We start from the raw sequence: 24,647 nt of genomic DNA, 5'->3' as shown, positions 1-24,647 counted from the left end.
ATGTCTTGGGGAATTCTGTAGACGTTCCACTTAGGTTTTATGCTAGCCTTTCCAGAAATTCCTTCCTAATAAGGAAGCTTCTGAAGAAATGAGGCGGATCCAGCTGCAAAACCAATTTACAAGCCAATATTAACCTCCCACTTTCTGGTGCTGAAATTTCCATCTATATATTGTACACAAAAGATTTCAATACCCAGTTTTGCTATGAAACAGAGAGGGAGGTGGAAGACTCTTATAGTATCTAATGAAATAAGTGTTGTGAGTCTTGCTTCTTTTTCTGTCTATCAGTTAAGATCTGTCAGCTACCCCTCCCTTTTTGTCTTGGCACTAGAAGCCTTCCGCTCATGACAAACAACATGCATGCAAGAGTGGCTGCTCAGGCCCAGTTCACAGAATGGTAGAGATTTAGTACATCTCGGACATGACAAAGATGTCTAGATTCCCTGAGGTGCCACCGCAATATATAGGCCTCCTTTCCACAAATGTCCTATCAATCATAATGATGGACATTTCATTATTATTATATAAATCTCATACAAGCAGGCAGGGAATATACCTTTCAAGCTAGTGTGACTTCATATATTATATTTAATTACATTAGACTTTTCTTTCTTTTCAGTTCCTTTTTTCAGATTGATATACTTTTCTTGAAGGATCGGTTAACATACTAATTCTCTGGGACCTAGCTATGGTCATATTTCCCTCCAAAACTTGCTGTTTTATCTTTTATGGAGCTGTGAAGGACCAGTGGTCTTTGCATCCCATTTGCAGCATTTGCCGCTAGAAATACATATCAAACCTACACTGTATTGCCCTTATTGTTGTGAAGTCTCTGGCACTGATTGGCTGAGCTGGCACAATGGGTGGGAACATTCAACAGCTCAATTAACAAAACAGTTCAGTTTTTCTTTGGAAAAGAAAGTTGTCAAGCTGGGTTATTAAACAAGCCCTTACAGTACCGCCATATCTGGCTGATGCTGTGTGCGGTTGGGTGACTCAAAGCTGTGTAGGCTTGATACAACTGAACACAGAGCAGCTGGTCAGTAAGGTAAAATGTGCTGTCTGTTGGCAGAGTTTCAGTATGAAAAGAACACACAGCACCAGGGCTCATTCCACACATGTTGGATAATGCGCTTGCAATGTGCTTTGGCAGCTGGATTTTCCTGTGCAGAACAGGATAATCTACTTCTAAAGTGCACTGAAAGTGCATTATCCAACATGTGCAGAATGGGCCAAGGTTTCTTTCCTTTCCTTTAAAGAAAATAGTTTCTTTAAAAAAGAGAAAGGACTTTGTAAGTAGGAAAAGAGAGAGAAAGTTCTAGTAGTCTAACTATTCTGTGTTCATTCTGGCAGTTCAGGAGGCAAGCAGGGAGGAAGGGTGCTCAAATGAGCAGGAAGTCTCCACGGGGGGCAATCAGGATATAGGAGAAGACTATTTGAAAATTGACCTAAAAATATTAACTTTTCATCACCCCTGATAAACCCCACAAGATATTCTTCATATCCTCTTGAATCATGCACATTTGCATGGAATTAGTTCATTTCCAACATTGTCAAGTCACAGCCAACTCATGGTGACCTCATGGAGTTTTCAATAGAAGAGATGATTGCCTTCACCTGCATTGGAACTCCAGTCTTCTTTGGTGGTCTCCCATCCAAGTACCAGCCCTGCTCATCTTCCAAACTCTGAAGATCAGGCTAGAGTGGGCTGTTAGGGCTGCTATGCTGGTCTGACGTAACTGAACATAAAAGTCACAGGACACATAAAGGGTTAATAGTATAGCCGCCCTGAGCCTCAGGGGAAGGTGGTATATAAATATAATAAATACATAACCAAGATTTAAATTCATACATGAAACCAAAAAGTAGAGAGACGTTATGACCATCATCTCTTTTTAAAAACGTTCATAAACAAAATGCGAGCGGCTTAGATGATGAGCAGGTTTAAGGAAAGGTGGCAGAATTATCCCATGTTTGGAGCTTAATTGCAGCACATTACACCCATCTGCTCGCTCAAACTGCTATTACTGGAGGAAAATGTAACAATTCTGGAAGCATTTTGAATTAACCTAATACTACCAGAAGAGGGAGGAGAGGGAATGACAGGAACTCTTGGGATAATTTTTTTTTTGGAAGAAATCTGCTTTCCCAAGGGAAAAAAAAGAACAGTTTACTTCAATAGGGCTTTGCTAAAACGATCACAATTGAAGCTTTGAAAAAAGTAGACTTTGATTTCATAAATTAGCATGGTTGGCTTGGGTGGTTGCTCGGGGTATAAATATGTTATTAAGGCTAAAAAATCAAGTGAAGATTCATTCAGAGAACTGAAAGGAGGGCTCCTAGAAAACAAAAGTGTGCCATATTGAAAATGAACATACCCAAACAAACTACTGCAATCCAGTCCTTCAATCCTATCTTTAAACCCTTGGGTGAAACTCTGTGTCTAAGAGCGGGCAAGAACCATACAGTTGTCACTGCAAAGGAAGATATTTGCTGAATGTGTTGGGCAGGATACCTATTTTCTCCGAACGGGTCCATTTCCAAGCTGAAGTTTGAAGACTGCTCTCCCCCCACCCTCTGCTTCCATTGTAGAGTGGGAGCTGTCAACAGTGATCTTGTGGCATCTGACAGTGTAACAACATTTTATTCCAGCATAAGCTTTCATGGAACAGGGGCCATGTCTTCCGATGTGGTAAATGAATTCTAACTTTGCATTCCTTTTGTCTAGAACAGTCAGGAAAACAAAAATCCCTGCAAAGTCCTGAAATGCAGGAAGTACAAAGTGAAATGTAATTATGTAAAATTCACCTCTAAGCTGGGGGTAGTGAATGAACTGAAATGTATCATGAGCACCACTGGCCATTTCTGAGCCTAGTGGATGCTGCAGAACCAGGCTAGTGGGGCTTGGCTTGATATTCTCCTGGGTCCATGGTGCAGTGGCCACCAGGAATGTTCCTAGTAAGTTAAGTGGCCAGTCTGCCTCTGCTCATACTTTCATTTGCTCCCACTATCATTCAGTTCTACTGATTATTGGCCAGGTAGAAGCACTGGGTGGGAGCCAAAGGATTTTGACTAAAGAGTTACTCAGGAAAATGGGTATTTTGCTTCTTGCCCTTCCTATGCATGGACTGGGCGTTCCTGGGACCATGATATCCAAGGGTGCAGAATCCTGTTTCAGATAGAGAATGTAAGGCATGAAGAGAGATTGCTTAATCCTTCCCCCTGACAGTTTCCTAATCTGAAATGGCCCCAAGAACCTACTGCTTGTCCAGTAGGGAGGCTTAATAACCCATCCATATACGTAAGTTTCCCCAATGGCATCAACAGTGGCTTCCCAAGACTGTTTCAGGTTAGAAATATGGTGGGGAAAAGGGTTAAACTCCTCCTCCAGATGATATCAGAATTAGAGAACATTAAATTCAGCCCTGATTTCTGCAATGATTTTTCACTATTCTCTCTGCACAAACAGGAGCCACTATAAAACAGAGCAAGAGAAACTCCCTCCAACAGAACAGCTGCAATATATATATATAAAATAATTCTGCAGAGAGATCAGCAGTGTAGTAATCTCAATGTTATATTACCATGTTCAGTTATATGATCTCTATAATATGCTCCATGCCCAGAAAATAATATGAGCAATAAGAAACATCAGGCAACCCAGTTATCACCACTTAGAATGTTAATATTGGTTGAATGGGTTAGTAAAGGCAAAGCAGGGGAAAATAACTTTTCACTAAAATCTAGAAGAGCATAGCAAAAATGTAATGGAAGACTATCTTTCAGATCAATGACCAGCCACATGTACCAAATACTTCAAGATATCAGGACAATATCTGTCACTAAATATTTTATTTATTCATTTCATTTATTATTATTGATTCAATTTATAGCCCACTTTATTCTGAAGCTCAAGGTGGGTTACATAAAAGATGTACCCCATAAAAACCCTTCCCCTAAAACCAACACCCCAGTCAAATGTCAAGATAGCGGATCCCCCGACTCCACAGTCAACTACCAGGGGGGTCCAGTAATCTTAAGAATCCAGCCTCAACCAAAGACATGGTGGAAGAGCTGTTCTACAGGCCCTGCGGAATGTTGATAGTTCCACCAGGGCCCTCAGCTCTCCTGGGAGCTCATTCCACCAGGTTGGGGCCAGGAACCAAAAAACCCTGGCCTGGGTTAAGGCCAGGCATATTTTTCTGGGGCCAGGGACTTCTCACAGATTGGTACCCACAGAGTGAAGAGCCCTCCGGGGGGGGGTGGCATAAGGACAGAAGCTGTTTCCCAGATAGGCAGGGCCTAAGCCGTGGTTGGCCTTAAAGGTTAAAACCAAAATCTTGAACCTGACTAGCGTCACAACTGGTAACCAATGCAGCTGCCTCAGCACCATGGGATATGGGCCCTCCAAAATGTAACAGTGAGGACCCTAGCAACTGTGTTCTGGACCAGCTGGAGTTTCCGGGTCAAAGACAAGGGGTAGGCCAGCATAGAGTGAGTTACAGAAATCCAGTCTGGAGGTGACCATCGTATGGATGACTGTGTCCAGACAGATTTATATATCACCTTCTCGGCAAGAGGCTCAGGGAAGTGTACAACATCAAATTAAACCATAATATAATTAAAGTAATTAATAACATATTAAAGCCATTTAAAACCATCTATAACTGTCAGCAACATCAATTACAACTATTATTTCTAGTGCTGTCCCTATGAATAGGTCTGTTGCCAGATTAAGATGTTGACCGTTTATGCACTGGAGGTTTCATGCTGGGCTGCAGGCTGGAGTTTTAGTCATGGCAGGTTGCCCCACCTCTTCCTGCACCCATATGGGGGAACATTTGGCCTGGTGCACCTCATCAGCCCCCGATCTGTGCTCCTTACAGGGGGGTGGGGCAGTGAAGTTCCCAGTGCATAAACGGTCGTTGACAAGGTTTTTTTTTTTTAAGGTGGACCATTAGATGTTATGGGATTCATCCAGGAAAGAATGTTGATCAAGGGCTGGGAACATCACAGAACATCCACAAGCAGAATGGTTTCTATATGCAGAGCCAAACGTTACAGCTCCTCCCCCCCTGTGCAGCAGTCCCAAATACCCCTGAAACCTTTTTCCTAGGGATCCCTTCTTCCTTCTTGGTGGAATAGCCTGCTTGACAGTCACGAGCCCCTCCACCCCTACCCACACCCACTGATGTGGAAAGTTTTCAGGAGGACATAGCTATGAAATCGGCATTCCAGTTTTTTAAAGTTTGTAAATGATTTTCACACTGTACCTGGTTTCTTTTCAATTTTTGTAATTTGACTTGATTCTCTGTTAGAAAGAAAGGTAGGCTATAATCAGGACATTTCATGTTAAGTATGTACATAAATGTTCCCATTCAGGTGATTCATTCACTGCAAAAATGAAAGAGGAGAGGCGGTGGACTGATCAAATACGCTCCACTCATGCTAAGCATTCTTCACATGATGTGGATTAAGATCCCATGCTCGACAGCACATACAGTCAACACGATGGGGGAAAGAGTAAACTAGCCCTTAGTTCCCTTGTTATTACCTACTGCATATGTAGTAGAGACCTCTGAAATGGAACATGAATATGAATCTTGTCTTGGATTTATAAAACATAAATGGATTTTGGGGGGTGGGGCGTGTGTGCCCAGCAATCTAATCTTCGGGTGCTTCAAAATTTTGTACAGAGTTATAGAAAGGCGACAAACCACATGCTGCAATTCAAATCCTACACTGCAGTTTGCAGTCAGGAATGAAATAGCTTATGGACCATCAAAGACCATTTTATAAAATCTCATCTACTATGTGCTGCATCAGGGTTTTTTTTTTCAATGTCTTTATACCACTAGCAATTTTCTTTTTTTTAAATGTGTGTGCCATGCAAGATGGAGTTATACATTTGTTCTAAAGACATTCAGAGGGATGTTGCAGGAGAGATTTGGTAGCAGCCGGTGAACTAACAGGCACACTGAATGGCATTCGCATGCAGTGTAGGCAATCTGGTGCCTTCCTATCATTTCCCTGTTGTTTTATACCCTGCTGAAGCCTTCCACAAGCTGAAGCTGTATCTTTCCTTCCCATACTGGGTCTCTCGTATTACATAAACATTGCCTGGCTGCTTTCTTCTATAGGAGCATCTGCTCAGCTGACAGTCCCCAGTGAACCAGCTTTGTTTTGTCCAAGGCACCGATCATGAGTAATGGATCTGGCAAAGACTGATAGTGCATGATGTAATTGTCAGAGGAGTTTAATTATCAGCACATTACATGTGGGATTTTGTGTGCGCGCACACACACACGCGTGCAATCTGGTTTTCAGTTCACTATCAGGAAATTTTCAATTTGCATATATACAGCAAGCTCAATTCAGCCACCAAGTAGCCATCACATTAGCATAACACCTCTTTTCATATATATATATATATAAACCCCTTTTCCAGTGACAGAAGGAAAAAATGTAACATGCCGTTTGCAAAATGGTAGGATGTACATTGCTGTATAACAAAGCAATGGAGAGAAATATGCTGAAATCCAGGGATTCTGTGCGAAGCCTTGAAATATATGTATTGTAGAAAATCACATGGTATTTAAAACATGTAGTAAAAATGTCGATAGTAAATTAAAAGTAAAGAGTCGCTTCCCTGCAGGTTGTTCTTGGACTTTTAGCTATGGCTCTGCTCATCCTCAAGCAATTCGGCTGGTTCCAAGACAGAATTTTCGTGAGGCTTGTACCAACACAGAAGCATGATTTGAAGACTGTTCTTATTAAGTGATAGGAATATAGCTTCATTGCTACCTGAGACTACACAAATCAGGAGCAAGAGAAGGCCCTGTTCAGATGTTCCCCCGAGATATAAGATTGGGGAGAGAGTAGAGGAGGAAACAGATACGCAGTACACAACAAGAGGGCAACAGTTCACAAGGACTTACAGGAAATGATAGGGTGCTAGCCATGTTTGTATCAAAATCAAAAAGGGACTCTTGTGGCTTCACAAGAAGTTCACTTCTTTGGAGACTCCTAAATGGCTGTCTCCTTTTTTCTCACAAAAATCTTTCCAATGCCAGAACATGCAATATGGCAGTGGACCGTCCCATCACAACAAAAACATGGGTGTATGTTTAGTTTGTTGTAATTGGGAGGCACAAACAAAAATCTTAATACTGAAAGTTAGGCCATGTGTTTAAAGTGCTGAAGGCTCAAACCTAGGTTTGTGACAGTCAGACTTTCGAGTCAAATAGTAAATTCAAGTAGTAAATTTGCAAATTAGTAAGGATGTGACATTGTCCCATGATAGGCATGTTTTGTATGCTGCAGAGTACAGCGTCTGTGCCTGGCATTTTCAATTAATAATCTCAGGTAAGACGTCTTGGGAAAGCCTTTCCGTGCCTGAGACCTTGGAGACACTCTGCCAGTTAGGGTAGCCATTACTGACCTAGACGGAGCCTGCAGCAGAAAGCAAAATCAATAACCTGTATTTTATTGGATATTTAAAAACAATACAGCTTGCTATTATAACTTTCAGAAATTCAATATCTAACACCGAATATTAGTTGTTTTCAGGATGCCTTATTTCCGTTGGCGAAGTTTAAATTTGCAAAGGTATGTAAAGCACTAGGCTGCTTAAAAGAATAAAATAATTTTATGATGAAGAGAGAAACAATTCTGTATATAAAAAGAGAGGAGAGAGGGCCATTTCGCACGGCTTCAAAGTAGCAGAATGGTTGCTATTTGGAAACGCTACTAATTTGCCATAACCCACGACGTCGTAGACAATCTGCAACAATCCTGAAACCAATCAGCAAAAAGCGCTTCATTGTGGCGCTTTCAGGGGAATCCAGAAAAGTGGATTCACCCTCCGGATAGCGATACACTCCTGCAACCAATCTGCAACAGTAGCGCTAAAGACCTGTGCGTTACCATTGTTGCTGGTTCTTCAAAGTCCCTCCCCCTGGCTCTCTCCTCCAAACTTCCGGCGAAGCGATCGCCATTTTTTTTTCTCCGAGCGAGCGGGGATAAACGCACCGGCGAGCCTCTTTCTGTTTAGAGGCTTCCCTGGCTTCAGTCCTTCACCTTTAGTCACTAAGCACAAACCACTGAAAAGCCCGTTTGCTGAAATAAAGTCCCTTTATTTTTTACAAATAAATTCAGCCGAAAATCGGGCCCGTGAGAGGGGGGGGGGATTTTTTTTTATCACTCGAGGCAGCGTGCAAACGATCATATAATCAAACGACAGCTCACATTAGGCAGCTGGATGGGTCTCTCCGTAGCAACGAATCTACCTAGATTCGTTGCTATGGGTTGTTTTTTTTTTTTTAAAACCTTTCTTAAAGGGAAAGGGGCTGTTTGGGAGCATGCTAACGGCTGCCCATTGGCTGCTTGACGGCCAGGGGCGGGACGAGCTTGGCAATAGCGCTTCCTTACTAGCGATTTCTGCCGAGACCGGAAGCCTGTGGGAAACGCTAAAAAACGCAACTGATTCCACTACAAAGGCAGGTATGCATAACGACGAATTCCACTATTTTAAATGGCGATTTTTCATTCCGCAAACAATTTGCAACAAAGATCCCTGTGCGAAAAGGCCCAGAGAGTCCTACAAGCCAGCTCTTTTGTTGCTCTTACATTCTGTTCTTGCATTCATTCTGTCTGTTCCATAGACAAGTAGGGAGGAACTGTGTTCAAAGGAGCAGGAAGTCTCCATTGAAGCCAATCAGGACACAGGAGGAAGTCATTTGAAAAAAAAAAACAGGAAGTTCCTATTCTAACTATGCTAATTATACATCTCCTCTGATGCCCCCTGCTGGACATTCTTCACATGCTTTTGAATCATGCACACTGCAGATCTTGCAGATTCCAACAGTTTCTTTCTATCCTGTGTTCAAAATAAGCTCCAGTACCCAGTGAGTTTTATTTTTTTTTTTGGTGTGCTGCACTTCTGTGGAAACTTAGGATGACAGGAAAGCATCAGTTAACTGGGGTGTTTTAGAAGATTGCAGCCAGATATGCAAGGGAAAGGGAAGAAAATGAAGGACAACCTGAGATAAAAATGTCTTCAACACCTAGATTTAGCACCTAACCTCTGCACATGGCACACATTATCCAAAGTTTCTTAGCAAAGTTCATAGTAAGTATCTGGCAGTCATTCTGGCCAATAAAACTAGCATTATTATGTCAGTTTTGCTTTATACATGTGCAACTACCATTGATTGAAGATGGGCTTCCAGAAGTGCAATGGAGGGCAATCTGCCCTTGTGAGACAAACATTCGGTATTCAGTGTGGTGTGGTGGTTAGATTGTCGCACTGGGATCTGGGACAACCAGGGCCTATTCTGCACAAAATAGATAATGCACTTTCAATGCACTTTAGAAGTAGATTTTCCTGTTCTGCACAGGAAAATCCAGCTGCCAAACCACATTGAAAGTCAATTATCCTATGCATGCGGAATGGGCCCTGGTTTGCATTTCTGTTCTGCCATTTGTGACCCTAGGCCCATCACAATCTCTCAACCTAACCTACCTCACAAGATTGTTGCTGCGGGGGAAAGGGCACAATGATGAAATATAACATATAACGTGTTTCGGCAAGAGAGAGAAAGGAAATATAACATTACAAAAAGAGAATAAAATAAAAGAGACTATTATGGCCCGTCTAAATATGCTCCTTTCCAACATGTTGCTATAAGATGTGGATCCCGTTATAAGGATGACTTTGAGGCGATGACATTCTGAGCTGCAAGAATTTTAGGGATCTCTGCTTGTCGGAGTGCTTCAGTATACACCTCTTTCCGAATGTGTGTGTGCTTTACTGTCTAAGGGTTACTCCCTGCAGATAGGCGTAGCGTCATATCTGACACAAAGGCTCAGGTGTCTGTGGGGAGTTTTTCAGTATTTTTAGCAGCTCCCAAAGCTGTGTGGTGTCTTTTCGTGCTCCTAGGTGAGGAGAGATGTTGTTTATTGATCTGTAGGAGTGATGTTAGAAAATACAGGCAACAGTATAACACCACAGAAGAAAGTAATGTTTAAACAAGGAAGTGGATAGTATGGAGAGTTAAGTAGCAACAGAAAGTGACTTTGAGGAGGGCCTGGTGCTCAGTGACAGAGCTTCTGCTTTTCATAAAGAAGATTCCGGGTTCAAATTGTGCCATCTCCTGTGATACACCCTACTTTTCAGTGCCCAAAGGAGTCTCAAACCAGTTAACACTTGCCTTTCCCTCCTCTCCCCACAACAGACACCCTGTGAGGTAGGTGGGGTTGAGAGAGCTCTGTCAGAATTGTTCGATGAGAACAGTACTATCAGGACTATGACTAGCCCAAGGTCACCCAGCTGGCTGCATGGGGAGGAGGAACAGGGAATTGAATCTGGCTGTCCAGATTAGAGGCCACTGATCTTAATCATGACAGCAACATGACTCTCCTTTGGACTTCACAATTGTGACATCAAAGCTCTGGAACCCTCTCCCTCAGGATGACTTAGCTGTCCCCTTCTGTTGCCATCTTCTGCTTGCAGGCGAAACCTTTTAAAATAAATTCTGCCTGGGATTCCTTCAGCAATCCCTCCTTCCTGCCCTATGTTTTCATCTGTGCACTGTCACTTTTAATCATTTCAATGATATGCTTTTGTTCGGGGTCTGATGTTTTTAAAGAAGTGTTTTCCTATGCACGTTTTTAATCTGTTAGCTGCCCTGGTAGCTCCAAACGTTTTGTAGCATAAATTTCATTTTGAAGGGATTTTGAGGGTTTGTGTGAGCTATGATTTTAGACCCTAGGTTTGTGGTTAATCTAGGAGTGTCTTTAATTGTGCACAATAGTAGCAGGTGAACTCACAGCAGATCAAACCATGGCTGGCTCGCCACTCACTCAGAGGAGCAGCATCTGCAAAGGCTCCAACAAAAGATTGCTTTTCAATCAACACCTTTAAATTGGCTCACTTTTGCCAAGTGGGGTGTGTGCCACAACACTTAGGAATTGTAGTGCAGGAAGGGGGGGAGTGGGGGAGGTGATGGTGCCTATGTAATCATGCTATACCCTCTCTCCTTCCAAAGTACGGGGGGCCACAGCTGAGACCACCCTGTCCCAACAAATACATCAATCTGACCTCTGCTAGGATGGACAAGCTCTACAGAGGCCGATTTAAATCACAGGAAGGTGATCTCTTCTGACGCAGTCCGGAGCTTAATGCAAGGGATTGCCACTGCTCTCAATAGGGTTTTAATGGCCAATACACCAGCATTTGAAATTGAACCTGGGGAGACGTGGGCAGCCAAGGCAGTCCTTAGAACACTTCTGAAACACAATCACCATGACCAATACCATTTCAAAGCTTTGCCGATGTGTTTTGGGTGAACTAGATTCTGAACACTCTTCAAAGGCAGCCCCCCCCCCCTGCATTAGAAATATATCCCACACTGATCTTGTGCTACTTCCTCTAAGTAGTCTAGAAGTCATTAGCATACAAATGGGGGACCTGCTAGTAATCACAGGCAGGGGTAGTCAACCTGTGGTCCATGGGAATTGTAGTCCATGAACATCTGGAGGACCACAGGTTGACTACCCCTGATCACAGGCCAGGGAAAATCTCAGTTTCCTCCTCGGCTGCCCAGAGCTTCAGCTTCTCCCCCGCCCCTGTTATGACCTTCAGCTTTCTCCTCTTCCTCCCCCTGGTCACTGGTCCCATGTGCACCCTGCTGATTCTTTGCCATCAGCTCTAGCTCATGTCTCTCCTCTGCTGACTGCCACCACCACCCCTCCCTTTTCCATGCACCACTTAGATTTCCCACAGCAACCCAAAGGACACCCAAACACTGAGGGTGAGCAGTCTGTGTGCATGTATGGGCACTGCTAATAACCTGGGGGCAGTTACCTTAAAATTATCAAATATTTTTCCAAACTTGGAGAATGCTCTGAGTTTGTACTTCTGTGCATGGTACCTGTAGATGGCCCCATTGTGTACATTTGGCTAGCTGCTAGAGGGCATCACCCCAAGGGTCAGACATGACCTGGTGATTGCACAGGGGATACCTTTACCTTTACCTATAGGGGCCTCCCCTTTGTTCTTACCTACAGTGCTGTTAAATAGCTGTAAATTCTATGTCTGACCAAGAGAGCAGCACTAAAACAGCTGCAAGTTTCTTTTTAGCGGTGCTTTAAAATCCATCGAGCTTTTAACAATATTGTCCGGGAGGACGGTAAAGATTTAGCAGATTAAACCGCGATGTGTTTGTAAGTTAAATGTTAACATTACAACTATCTTAATGCAAGGTATTGCCACTGTTTTCAATAGAATTTTTGAATTTATTATAAGTCAAAACAAATGTTGAATTTAATAAATAAAATCTTGGCACTTAAGCAAATAAGATCACAAAAGTTATATATATATATTTTAATTTTTACAATTTTTTTTAAGTGCCTTTGCGAACTATCAAAATGGTCCCTATGTGAAAACAACACAACAAAAACATTTTGCTAATATATTAATTGGTGCATGTAAGAACAACAAGCTATTGCTAAGCAGAACAGTGGCCTACCATTGTTAGTAGCCTTTTTACGTTTACAATGCATTACAGATTGCTAGTTTGAAAGAAGGTTCACATTTCCTTTACCGTTCCTTCTGAATTCTGAATTAATTAAAGGCACTTAGGAAGGAGACTCATAAAGTTGCACTGTGAATAAGCCCTTTCAACATTCAAGCCCACTGATTACTAACAGCTGGCTAACACCTTCAGGATCCTTGCTGCACAATGGGACCATGTGCCAAGAAGCCACAACTGATCAACCACCACGGCCAGAATTTCACCACCGTAGCATATTGTGTATGCACACTGCATGGAGAGCAAATGGTGCCCACCATCCTTGCTTCCACCTCCGAGCATCCCCCCCTCCCTTTGTTCAGATCCATATTTGCACAGAGCCTCTGAGGGCATAAACTGTATAGACCACCATCTGCAGACATAAACGTGCATATTGCTTTTCAAGAGTTCCCATTGCATGTGCACTGCTTGCCCAGGCACAGGCTCTGTGCTAGCATCAGCACAGGAAGAAAGCAGGCTAGTTAGGTGTGATCCTGTTTTATGGGCATTGGTTGGCCACATGTGTACAGGGCTAAAGCTTTTTACAAGTTTGCTTTCATGTTTTTGATTGTTCGCTGCACTGGGGATCTGAAACTGGGTGGAAAGGAGGCATGAAAGTGTTAAATTAATACGGTACGTTTCTGTAGGGCCAATTCATATATTCCCCTTTGAATTGCCAAATGCTAACTAGGACCAAACTGTAAGACACACATATAAGTTCAAATGTGTTGAACGTTTGAGAAAGGGATCTGGCTAAACAGTAGGCAAACTCTTATCCCAGTCTTGAGAGATGGTTGGTCCAAAAATCCCATTCAGTTCTTTTTTTTTTTGTCATGGGAAGGCTCATTTTAATTACTACCTGAGTTTATCAGCCACAAGGCAATCAACACTTGCCTCTCATGTGCAAGCCATAAGAGCAAGGTTTAATCGGTGGCATCATTTGGTAGCAAACCTACTAAATGGAAACACATTTTAGTATCATGCACAATTAACCTGTGGAATTAGTTGTTGCAGGACTTAGTTGGATTTTACTTGGAAATAAATTCCATAATATTTATATGGCTCATGACGCGTATTTAATTATCCCAGTAAAAACTGAATTACGCTTGTAAACACATTATTCTACTTGTTAACCCATGGCTCAAGGACAGAAGTCACAAACCGGCTAGAAATGGACCAAGGAACAAATAACAGCCTCTGAAGCTTTGCGGAAGATCAAGTTTGTCCACCTGAGTAATAATTTGTACCATCTATACACATTCTGTATTTCTCAGCTTAATGATTACATCATTCACATACCTTTAGCCAAGACAAAACTAAATGGGGCCATGAAAACTTAAAACCAGGATAGTCCCTTGCAACCTAAAATGAGTCCATCCTACACTGAGTTTTGCCAAAACGCCCCTTCACTACACACTTTGCATATCAGATGAAGCACCTTGCTCTGATAAAGCCGAAATAATTCTGACTAAATAATTAATCAGGTTAAAAATTCATCAGAACCAGAGTTTCTTTCCAAATTTCACTCCTTATTTTGGAAGCCATGCTGGTTACCGAAACAGACGTATGTATGAGAGAGAGAAAATGAAATCCCTATACGGAAGAGATCTGTCAAATAGCATTTTACTAAGAGTGGATATAGACAGTCCCTAAGGACAACAGGAGAATCTGATATATGGAAAGGACTGAAGACAGGCACCTCGTAAAATACAAGTTTTATTTATATATAATGCACTGCAACGTCTACTTACTTCTTCTTGTACAGTCCCCCCCCTTTTTTTTTCTTATGCCACTGGCAGAGATACCAAAACCAACAGGCAGGAAAAGGAAAGATGGCTGGAATACTGGAGGGGTAGTTAGTTAAAGTAGTCACTAGTCAGTGAGCTGGTTTTAGTTTTAATAATTTTAATATGGAAGTTAATACATTATGTATTAATGTAATTTTATTATGATGTCAATCACCTTGGCCCCATACTGTGAGATGCGGTCTAGAAATTTTTAATAAATCACAACAACAACAATTTACTCCAGTTGTTTTAGATTAGGAGTTCCCAAAGTGGGCAGTAACCCCTCCAGGGGTGGCGGAAGGATCCAGGAGGGTGGTGAGGAATTTGGGGTCAGAAGGAGGGTACTGAAAAATTTGGGGGAATTAGGGGGGCAGTAGTCTGACTCTTCCTGCTGCAGCTGCATTTTCCTAGTGAGAGACTTCCTGCCTCGGGATAGGAGCAACCTTGGACTTCCTTAGGGGTTTCCCCTCCCAGTGCTGGCCAGCATCAGTCCTGCTTAGTTCCCGGAAGAAAACAACACCTTTAGAAGGTAGGCTAAATGGAATCATATTCCTGCTGAGCTCCTTCCTATCTTCAGACTGTCTTTCCCAGACTCTACCCTGAATTTCTTAACCCAGGTTTGGCAGCTCTTCCCAAAAATCTCAATCTTTGGGAGACTGGAAAAGCTTTCTTCTTCGTCCTCCTGGCTAGTGATCCCCAACCTGTGGCCTGCGGACCACATGTGGTCCGTTAACTAATTGGAGGTGGGCCGCGAAGGACGCCTTCCCCCCCCCGGCCCTTTACTTCATCCCCCCCGGCCCTTTACAACACACTTCAGGTGTCATTGTCTCCCATCACTCCCAGATGGGACTATCTCGTTGCAGAGAAACAAGCTCAGGGTTCCTATTGATTTGTCATTGTCATGAATTAAAATTTCCATGAAAATAAAATGTTCCTTATGTTCATTGTTGTGGCATGTCTGTATCTCATTTTGAAGGGATGTTTAAACATTACCATAGCGATCAGAGAGCGTTAGGGCAGTGGTTGAGAGTAGAGGAGTAAACTACCCCCCCCCCACCGGGCCTCAGTAAAATTGTCAAGCGTTGAGTGGACCCCAGTGATAAAAAGGTTGGGACCACTGCTCCTGGCCATGGGATTTTCCATTGCTTGCTTCTCTCTCTCTCTCTCTCTCTCTCTTTTCCTGTCTTTCTCCCCACTAAGGAACCAAGGTGGCTTTTTACAAATGACTTTTACAAAGAACTGATACATTTTTTTCTAGACTAAAACATGGCCACTACACAACAACCAAAAAAGAAGTGTAGGCAACATAGTGTGTTTTGGATTTGCAGTAGACCTAACATCAGGAAAGTGGTGTGTGTTCATGTGTATGTAGGTATGGGGGGGGGCACTAGGGATGTGGCCTGGGAGCCAAGGAGGTGGCAGCCTGAAAAAAAATTGGGAACCACTGATCTAGCTGATGCAGCCTAGTTGACAATAGACTAAGATCTGTGAGATCCTGGTGCAAAGGCACATATTGCTGGATGACTTTTGGCCAGTCACTCTCTGTCTGCCTAGCCAACCTCACAGAGTTGTTGTGAGGATAAAATGGAGAGTAAAGGGATGATGGATCACCAATTTGAGCTTCTTGAAGAAAGGGCAGAATAAATGGATACACAGACAGGCAGGCAGAGTAGCTCTGTTAGGAACTCTCAATGTGCTCTGATGTGCTATTATCACAGGAAGGCCAGACATTCAAATGCAGAAAACAAACAAGCCAATCAGAAATCTAACTGAAATATGGATTGTCATTACTCAGTAGATCTCTGTACTTTACATTACCTAGGCTCGCTCTACGCGGGCCTTCCCTTATCTCTGACCCGGAAATTGCAACTGGTCCAAAATTTGGCTGTAGTGTTCTCACAAGGTCATCCTGAGAACATATCCAGCCTGTGCTGAGGCAGCTGCATTGGTTCCCGGTTAGCTTTCAGATCAGGTTTAATATTTTGTTTCTTACCTTCAAGGCCAGCTGCGGCCTCAGCCCTGCTTATCTAAGGGGCCACTTGTCTCGACCAGGGCCAGGGCCTTTTCAGTCCTGGCCCCAACCTGATAGAATGAGTTCCTCAAAAAGCTGGTCTGATTTAGTCATCATATTGTAATTTTATTGTACTTCCTTGGTTTTTATGACTGTACTAGATTCAAAGCCTGTTCATGAAAACGAGCTTTGAAAGCCCCCCCCCCATGTGCCTCTAGGCCCGAGGGGAAGGCCTGCTTCCCCCTTCCCCACAGCGTCGGCGCGGCCTTCCGCTTGGGCCTAGAAGCACACCTGGGGCCTCTTCAAGGAGGGGAAGGCTTCCGTCTTTACTCATGGTGTCCTGCCACTTCCCCGTGGCTTTCTGGCCTGACCAGGTGAGGGCTTCGAAGCCTGCCCTGGTGAGGGCCTAGAAGCCTTTCTGGGCTGTGCTGGTGAGGGCCTAGATTGTGCCCTCACCCGATTGGCTAGAACTGCTGTCTGTCCTGGTGAGGGGCTAATCGGATTGCCCCGCCCACTCTCCGCCCACTTAGCCTTTAACTAAATATGAATACAGCGAAAGCTGTATAAAGATATAAACCGGCACAAGCCGGCAGGACCCGGGAGTGGTAGTCAACAAAAGCTACTTTAAATAAATAAAAATAGATGGCAAGGACGATACTACACAATGTTGTTCAGAGTTTTTCATTCATCCCTTAGTCTTATTTGGTGGTCTCTGATTTATTTTTATTTTATTTTTTTAACACAAGCAGCTTCTTATCTTTGGAATCTCATTTCATGGTTATCAAAGACAGAATGATATCAAAACTGCAACTTTGCAACCTAAGTGCATGCCTTTGAGTTTGATCTCAAACAGCATCACAAAATCGCACGCATAAGCATCTGCCACCTACATGCTTCCCCTAAGAGAGGCTCAAAGAACTTCTTTGCTCAGTTCCGTTTCAACAGAAATCCTAATTGATCTTCCAATTATGTAAGAGTTAGCTGCTCATTGAGCCAATACATTTGAGATTCCCAAATGTCTTCATCTTCTTTTATGTTCATTCCCCAGTATATCTGGAGTCTACAACTAATTTGAAAAAAACTCCCCAGCATCACTGAAATTGACCCTAAAGTTTCTTAGAGTACAATTTTAAACAGCGCTCATAAACTTCAACTCACTTATGAGGGTGTAACTCAGCTTAGGACAGCACTGTCAGTAACCATTTCAGGAGAGGAATGTCCTCAGCTTTCAATACCACTGAATATTTTTAAAACTGGCAGAAATCCATAGTTGAAGGGAAACCCCATAATTAAAAATATATAATTAAGAGTTACGCATTGGTTTTCAAAGCACGAGCATGTAGCAACATGTTTTGAATTACAGCATTATCTTGACTTATTTATTTATCGTGTGGCATGTGTGGTGCAGTCAGGAGATCCTTAGGATTGTCTGGCAGGCAGGCAAGGGCCATTCGAAGGTGGTTTGCTCTCCCTGTCTCCATGTCATGGCCCCTAGTGTTCGCTGGAGGATCTCCATTCCAAATCCTTGGAGGTCTCCCATCCAAATATCTGGATAGCCTGGGCTATCCAGATCAGTGTGTTATCTTGAATTTCTGGCTGCCTTCAGATATTACAATCAACCTCTGTTCGCATTGAATTTTGCTAGCTGCTATGCTTACATTTTCCACTCCTGCACAGAGGACAATGGAAAGCTCTCTGATTTCAGTAGCCTTGATCTAAACTCCACTTTTCTATAACATCTAAATCTTGGCATCCAGTCAAATCAGAGTTAGATCCCCCAACTGTGATTCTATACCAGGATTAATTGGTGGTTTAGAATTAAAGTCTGTGTGGAAGAAACAAACTCCAGTCTGATCAGGTGCCCGCATTGGATACCACTGCAAACCACGCTTTCCCTTAATGGCTAATCCTTGATCATGTGAGAAGGAAAGTAGAAGGAGACATTCTTGTCATGTCAGTGAACGTTTTGACCAGTATAGGTTTCACATTCGCATTAACCTATACAAATACTAACCACTTTAAGCTTTGTGTAAGTAAGTTCTCAGCACCTTATTTTCTATGGCCATCTTCTTTCATCTAGACTGGTAGGATCTTAACCTGCTTTTTCCTTACTCTAGGACAGGAAGTTATTGGGTCTACCCTAAATGAAATAGTGCAACCCACAAAGCAAACACCAGTTTGGTGTAGTGGTTAGGAGCGCGGGCTTCTAATCTGGCATGCTGGGTTCGATTCTGCACTCCCCCACATGCAGCCAGCTGGGTGGCCTTGGGCTCGCCTTGGCACTGAGAAAGCTGTTCTGACTGAGCAGGAATATCAGGGCTCTCTCAGCCTCACCCACCTCACAGGGTGTCTGTTGTGGGGAGAGGAAAGGGAAGGCGAATGTAAGCCACTTTGAGGCTCCTTCGGGTATAGAAAAGCGGCATATAAGAACCAACTCTTCTTCTTCTGCTGCTGCTGCTTCTGCTTCTTCTACTTCATAACAGCATTCATTCCCCCCCCCATAGTTCTGAACTGCTACCTTTAGTTTACTCTAGAGTGCTCTCCCCTAAATGCCTCTTTCTTCAAGCCTCTCCCAAGGTTTTACCTCTTGGCAATGGTGGGGAGGGGTCACGTGTGTTCACTGCCTCCTTGTGAGAAGTCAAGAAAGCTTAGCTCTCTAGGGCCTTGGTTTTGAATGCAAATAGTTATGTAAAGGTGATCTACAACCCCACCGTAAATCAAAGAACAGATGGACACCCTATGTTACACCAGGGAGTTGAAGATATCAAACACAGGCACAATGTTGCACAGCATGTGAGTGCTGCACATACAAGAGGATAATTAAGACATTGCTCTAGATTTAAATATGGATGAGCCATCAGATTTAATTGCTGGAGGTTATAAATACTTCAAGGCTGTTAAATAAGAAACTGGAGGCAAAATATTCCTAATTTGCGAGTGTATTTTTAACACGGAGTTTGCATATCATGTACTTGCATGTCTCTTTGTGGCTAGCAGATGGTTATGACTTCGCCTCTTGACAATCTCCATGTCTGGCTGAGGTTAGCAGAGGGGCAAAGATGGCTATCTTCTCACTGAGCTGGGGTTAGTCAGAGGTCAAGCTAGGCTGGTTTTGATGGCAGCCAGGAGGACAGCTGATTCGCATATGATCATTTATTTACATATCCGTCAGCAATAAATTGTCCACTACTTACTATTGGGGGGGGGGAGGAAAAAGTGGCTGCATCTAAACGTGGTTGGACAGTGTGCTATTGTTGCACTTCGGCAATCATTTGCAACTAGATTGCCTTGTCCACACAAGACAATCCAATTGCCAAAAATGGCTATTGCACAACAATAGAAAGCATACAATCCAACCATTGGCAGACGCATTACACGTGACACCCCCCAAAAAAAGTCTGTCCAGTTTGAAATTTGCAAGACTTCCATATAACGACATAAATGGGACATTTGGCTGTGTAGATTTACATGCTGACAACAGAGCTCGCCACTAAAACAGCCCCAGATAGGGCTGTGAAGCTCACTGTGGTGACCTCAGCAAATGAAATCTCTGAAAAGCACTTACAGTACCAAAGCAATATAACCAGGCATTTCTAACAGATTAACTCATAAAACAGAATACTATAGCGTACGATCACATGGATTACAGCCAATCTAAGCTGATGAAAAAATGCTTGAGTATTTTAATAAAACGATTGAAAACAATACTTATGAAATGTGGACTAGAATATATACGGATGGGGCAGTGGAAGCTGGCTCCACTTGCAGCTTGGTTTAAACCAAGCTGCAAGAGGCACCAGTCCGAGCTGAGGCAGCGTGGAGCTCTCAGCTTCCGCTCCCAGCCAGTCCTGGGCTGATTCCTCTTGCAGCTCCATTTAAACCGAGCTGCAGGAGTAGCCACCTCCTGCTTGCAGCAGCATGGATCTCTCAGCTCTCACTGCCCCAGCTGACCTTCAGTATAGCTGAATATCCCCAAATAAAAGCAGGGAAAAAACAGCTTTTATTTGGGCCTAGCAATAATAGTAGCGAATCAGATTCTAGCTGAATGCACACCCTTAGTGGCTACTCCGTGTGGTCACTAAGGGGAATCTCTGCATCCAGAGGTACTAAACCTCTGAATCCCAGAGCCAGGAGGCAGCATGAGGGGAAGATGTTAGCCTCTATGCCAGACTTTCTCAACCACGGTTTCATGAAACCCTGGGGTTTATTAGTGGCCCTGGAAGAGTTTCTCAAATGGTTGGGAGTTAATGAAGTTTTTTAGATATATTTTTTAAATTTGTTAAACATTTATTGGGTAATATGACCCTATATAGTCATGTCAACCCACCCACAATGGCCAGTGATGGGCCTGGATGGGGTAGGAAGAGGAGGGGCCCCAGGTGGGTATGTACACAGCTATGCTTCCCAATCAAATTCTGCATGATCACAGTGCTTCTGGAGTTTCTCAGAGTCTGAATATTTCAGACGTTTCTCCATGGTAAAAACATTGAGAAAGGCTGCTCTATGCCCTTTTGTTGGTCCTCCAGAATAGCGATCCCCAACCTGTGGGCCGCGGACCACATGTAGTCCCTCGGCTAATTGGAGGTGGGCCCCGAAGGACGCCTTCTCCCCCCCCCCAGCCCTTTACTTCATCCCCCCAGCCCTTTACAACACAATTCATTGTTGTGGCGTGTCTGTATCTTATTTTGAAGGGATGTTTAAATATTACCAAAGCAATCAGAGAGCGCTAGGGCAGTGGTTGAGAGTAGAGGAGTAAACTACCCCCCCACTGGGCCTCAGTAAAAGGCGTTGAGTGGTCCCCGGCGTTGAGTGGTCCTTGGTGATAAAAAGGTTGGGGACCACTGCTCCAGAAGAACTGGTTGGCCACTGTGTGAGATAGAATTCTGGATTAGTTGGACCATTGTGGTTTGATTCAGCAGGGTTCTTCTTTCATCTTCTTATGTTCTTATGGATATCGGAAAGTAAAGCTTCAGCAGAAACTTGGGCAAGTAAAGAAAACACAGTAGATCCAAACCCTCCTGTATGTCCTATCCAAGGAAGGTTGTGGTGGAAAGTGCTGTCAAACTATAGCTGACTCATGGTGACCCAGCGGGTTTTCAAGGCATAGCCACCCTGGAGTCACTTGGTGGTCTCCTTTCCAAGTACTAGCCATAGCTGACCCTGCTTAGTTTCCAAGATCTGATGAGACCAGCTTGGCCTGAGCCATCTAGGAAGGGTCCCTAGAAAAGTACGCTGAGGAAAAAGCAGAGATCTGTGGCTGTTTTTACTAAATGTGGAATAGAATTTCTACAAACACCTTTACAATATAAAATAAGTAAAGCAATTGCTGAGAGTGAATGTGTAAAATGAACTTCAGTAGTACTATAGAAACTAATTCAGAAGTTATGTAGCTAAAAAAAAACCCCATTAATATAGTATTTGGAGGAGTATAAAATTGTATGTAGGAAAAATAGCTGTGTGATTTCTTTCTGGCATTACCATAGTTAGACGTGTTATCCAAAGAGGCAGTCTCCTAATTAGTTGGGGGAAATAAGCTTTAAACAAGACAAAGTGAGAAAGGGTTACTAGGATTCTCCACCAATATATACCAAGATTTTTTCCCTTAAGACGACTTGAAATTAACCATGCAGATGTTCAACTGGAAAGATTTTTATCAAAGGAGAATAAAAGAATAAAGCATGCATAGAAACACACTGAAAAATTCATACAAGGTTAGCTAAGAGGAAGTCAAGGAGGAAAGGGGAGAATTTCAGGGGAAGGCAATAATTACAGTTTTCAATTAAAGAGGTTCACAGAGAGAAGAGAAAGACCCAAGCAGACTTAGGGGAGTATATACAGATCTGAGAACACACACAGTGGTAGGGAGCAAGATAATTTATATGGCAAAATGCTCCCTGGGGCAATCTGACATATTTGCCCCCAAAACAATCTCGATGGGTTTTCTAAATGTGAACAATGATTTGGGAGAAGCTTGATGGGGTTTCCTGAGGTGGACTAAAGGTATAAATGATGCTTGATGACCCTAAAAATAGCAGATGGGACAAGCTACCAGTCTTTATGAAAAGAATTAAATGTTGCTTAATTGGGGTAAAAGAGTGAAGGGAATTGAGGCTGGATGTTGATTAAATTAGTCAATGGGTTCTTAGAAGGCCCATTGTCCTCTTTAACTAGCCGCTCTTACTCACACTTCTAAACTAAATGTCCAGGCTTATCTGTGGCTGGCATCCATTGTAAGTCATTTGGGCCTGGCAGTGTATTGCACTTAGGATATTTGAGATGATACTTTAGGGAGGGTATTTATGGTTTCTAGCTATAAACTGCCCCTCAGTGAGGGGAGGAGTGTGACTGCTAACAGAATAGCCAAAAGGAAAAACTAGAAAGGCTTTGAACAACATGCTTGAAAGCTGAATAAATTCAACAGATTATATGAGAGGAAGCAGGTGTTGCTCCAAAGAATTATTAGATCTACAAAATCCTCATGCCAAATCTTCATTAGCACCAGTAATAACATACTTAATGAAATATGGTAGATTATAAAGGATCAATATGAAGAAGCACAGGTTCCTGGATTTAATTAAAAGTGGCATCACTGTTGATTCCAATACAGAGAAACATTTCTTGGATTATTTTTAATGACTGAAAGCCTCCAATACAGGAGTAAGCAAAATGACATCTATTTCTAAGCAGAAACAAAGCTTCCATGGAGGTTAAGGTTTACATTGCATCATGCCTTAACTTACTCTAGTATTTGGATATCTGAAGCCGACATTACCAAAAACACTGGGGAGGTAAGATGATGGAGAAGCATTTGGTTCCCTTCATCTTTATCTCTCATTTTTGTTTAAAACTAGAGCCCCCTTATTTTCCACTTAGGGATCCCATGTAAGGAGGAAAAACTCACATCAATTCATGACCTGTCTCTTTTTAAAGTGAGAACTGTCGTTACTTTAAAAATGAACCTATCTGCTTGAAACTGGACATGTGGGATCTTTTGTGTGGGTCCCTCAGAGTTTCACTTCAATTAGATGGAAGAATTTCAAGCTAGAGGTAAAAATGTGTTCCACTGAAACTGCTCTTAAGTAGAAAATGTGTTTAGAATGGACACAGCCTATTCAAAAATGGTTAAGTCCCCTGATTTGTGTATGCTTAAGTCCCTTTCACAGTACTCAGTCCCAGATAACAATTGCTGAATTTGGGCTAGAATTTAGCCCACTTCTTTAAGCCCGTGTAGTGCAGGGGCTAGAGTATCCATCTGGGACGTTCAGGTTCAAATCTCTACCTGAAATTAAACTTACTGAGTCAGTTATTGAGTATGAATTAATTCAATAAATTAATCTGTGAATTCTCTCCATTGATGTTAGTATAGGATCCAACCCAGTCTATTTATTCCAGTGAGAAAGTGACCAAGAACCTTTCAAGGAAAATGAGAGGTTCCAGCAGTACCAAAAACAGTACCAAATGTGATATCACATTACCATCATCTACAGAACAACAGACGTCCCTCTCCTCATAACTATGTCTTCTAAAGTCACCCTCTTTTCCATGTCAGACCAAGTTCTACATGTGTCCTTCAGTCAGCAACCCACAGGCTACTTTAGATCCACACAGATTCACCTTTCTCTCTGCTATTCTTAGAGGTTAAGATTTCCCAGGACAAACTACAGGACAATAGGCCTTTCTGCATTATTTTTTTCTGTTCTGCATGTGTCTTGCAGCTACAACTAACCTGCAAGTGATGGCTGTCTGCACAAGCATGGCAAAACTCCCCATCCCTCATGGCCTTGTCAGGAATCATTTCTTGCCTCCTCTGTCCGCAGGCTGTTAAAGAACCTTATCTGCAGCTAAATCCTTCCTGGAGGAGCCAAATGGGACACACACACCTGGCCTCCATCCTTCATCCAAGGCAGCAGGCATGACCAGACTACAGCTCACTGGTGGCCTGCAGAGTGTTCATGGAGCCTCCTTCTTCTCCTGCCACCCAGCAGTGACTGCACCTGGTCACAGAGGCTGTTAAACTAAAATGGCCATTTAAAAAGGTAATGGTAGTCTGTACTACTGTATACTGTCAGAAAAACAGCTCTGTCTCGGAATACATACCCAGCTCAAAGAAAGCGATATATTCCGGATGTGAGGGGAAAATACAGGTTCCTTCTGTAATGTCTGTGAGAAATATGTTTCTGACTCCCGGGGAAAGCTTTTAGAATATATTGCTTTCACAACTGCTTAAAACTGTGTTTCCGCCACTTGAGAAGTTCTGGCATTTCAATATTTGCATGA

At 42.9% G+C, this 24,647-nt stretch overlaps 1 protein-coding gene across 4 annotated transcripts in view; it reads right to left on the bottom strand.

The window, feature by feature from the left end:
* LOC143845327 (uncharacterized) overlaps nt 1–24,647 on the bottom strand; it is a 467,259-nt gene that overhangs the window by 10,771 nt on the left and 431,841 nt on the right. For all 4 annotated transcript variants that reach the window (XM_077300105.1, XM_077300183.1, XM_077300016.1 and 1 more), the window contains one exon: nt 1,618–1,739. In XM_077300105.1, the coding sequence (XP_077156220.1) occupies nt 1,618–1,739 (122 nt within the window). The remainder of the gene's footprint in view (nt 1–1,617; nt 1,740–24,647) is intronic.

This window comes from Paroedura picta, chromosome 1, assembly GCF_049243985.1.
Source record: "Paroedura picta isolate Pp20150507F chromosome 1, Ppicta_v3.0, whole genome shotgun sequence".
In the NCBI taxonomy this organism is placed as follows: domain Eukaryota; kingdom Metazoa; phylum Chordata; class Lepidosauria; order Squamata; family Gekkonidae; genus Paroedura; species Paroedura picta.
The sequence above is the reverse complement of the archived record's forward strand: the minus strand, read 5'-3'. Positions and strand labels throughout refer to the sequence as shown.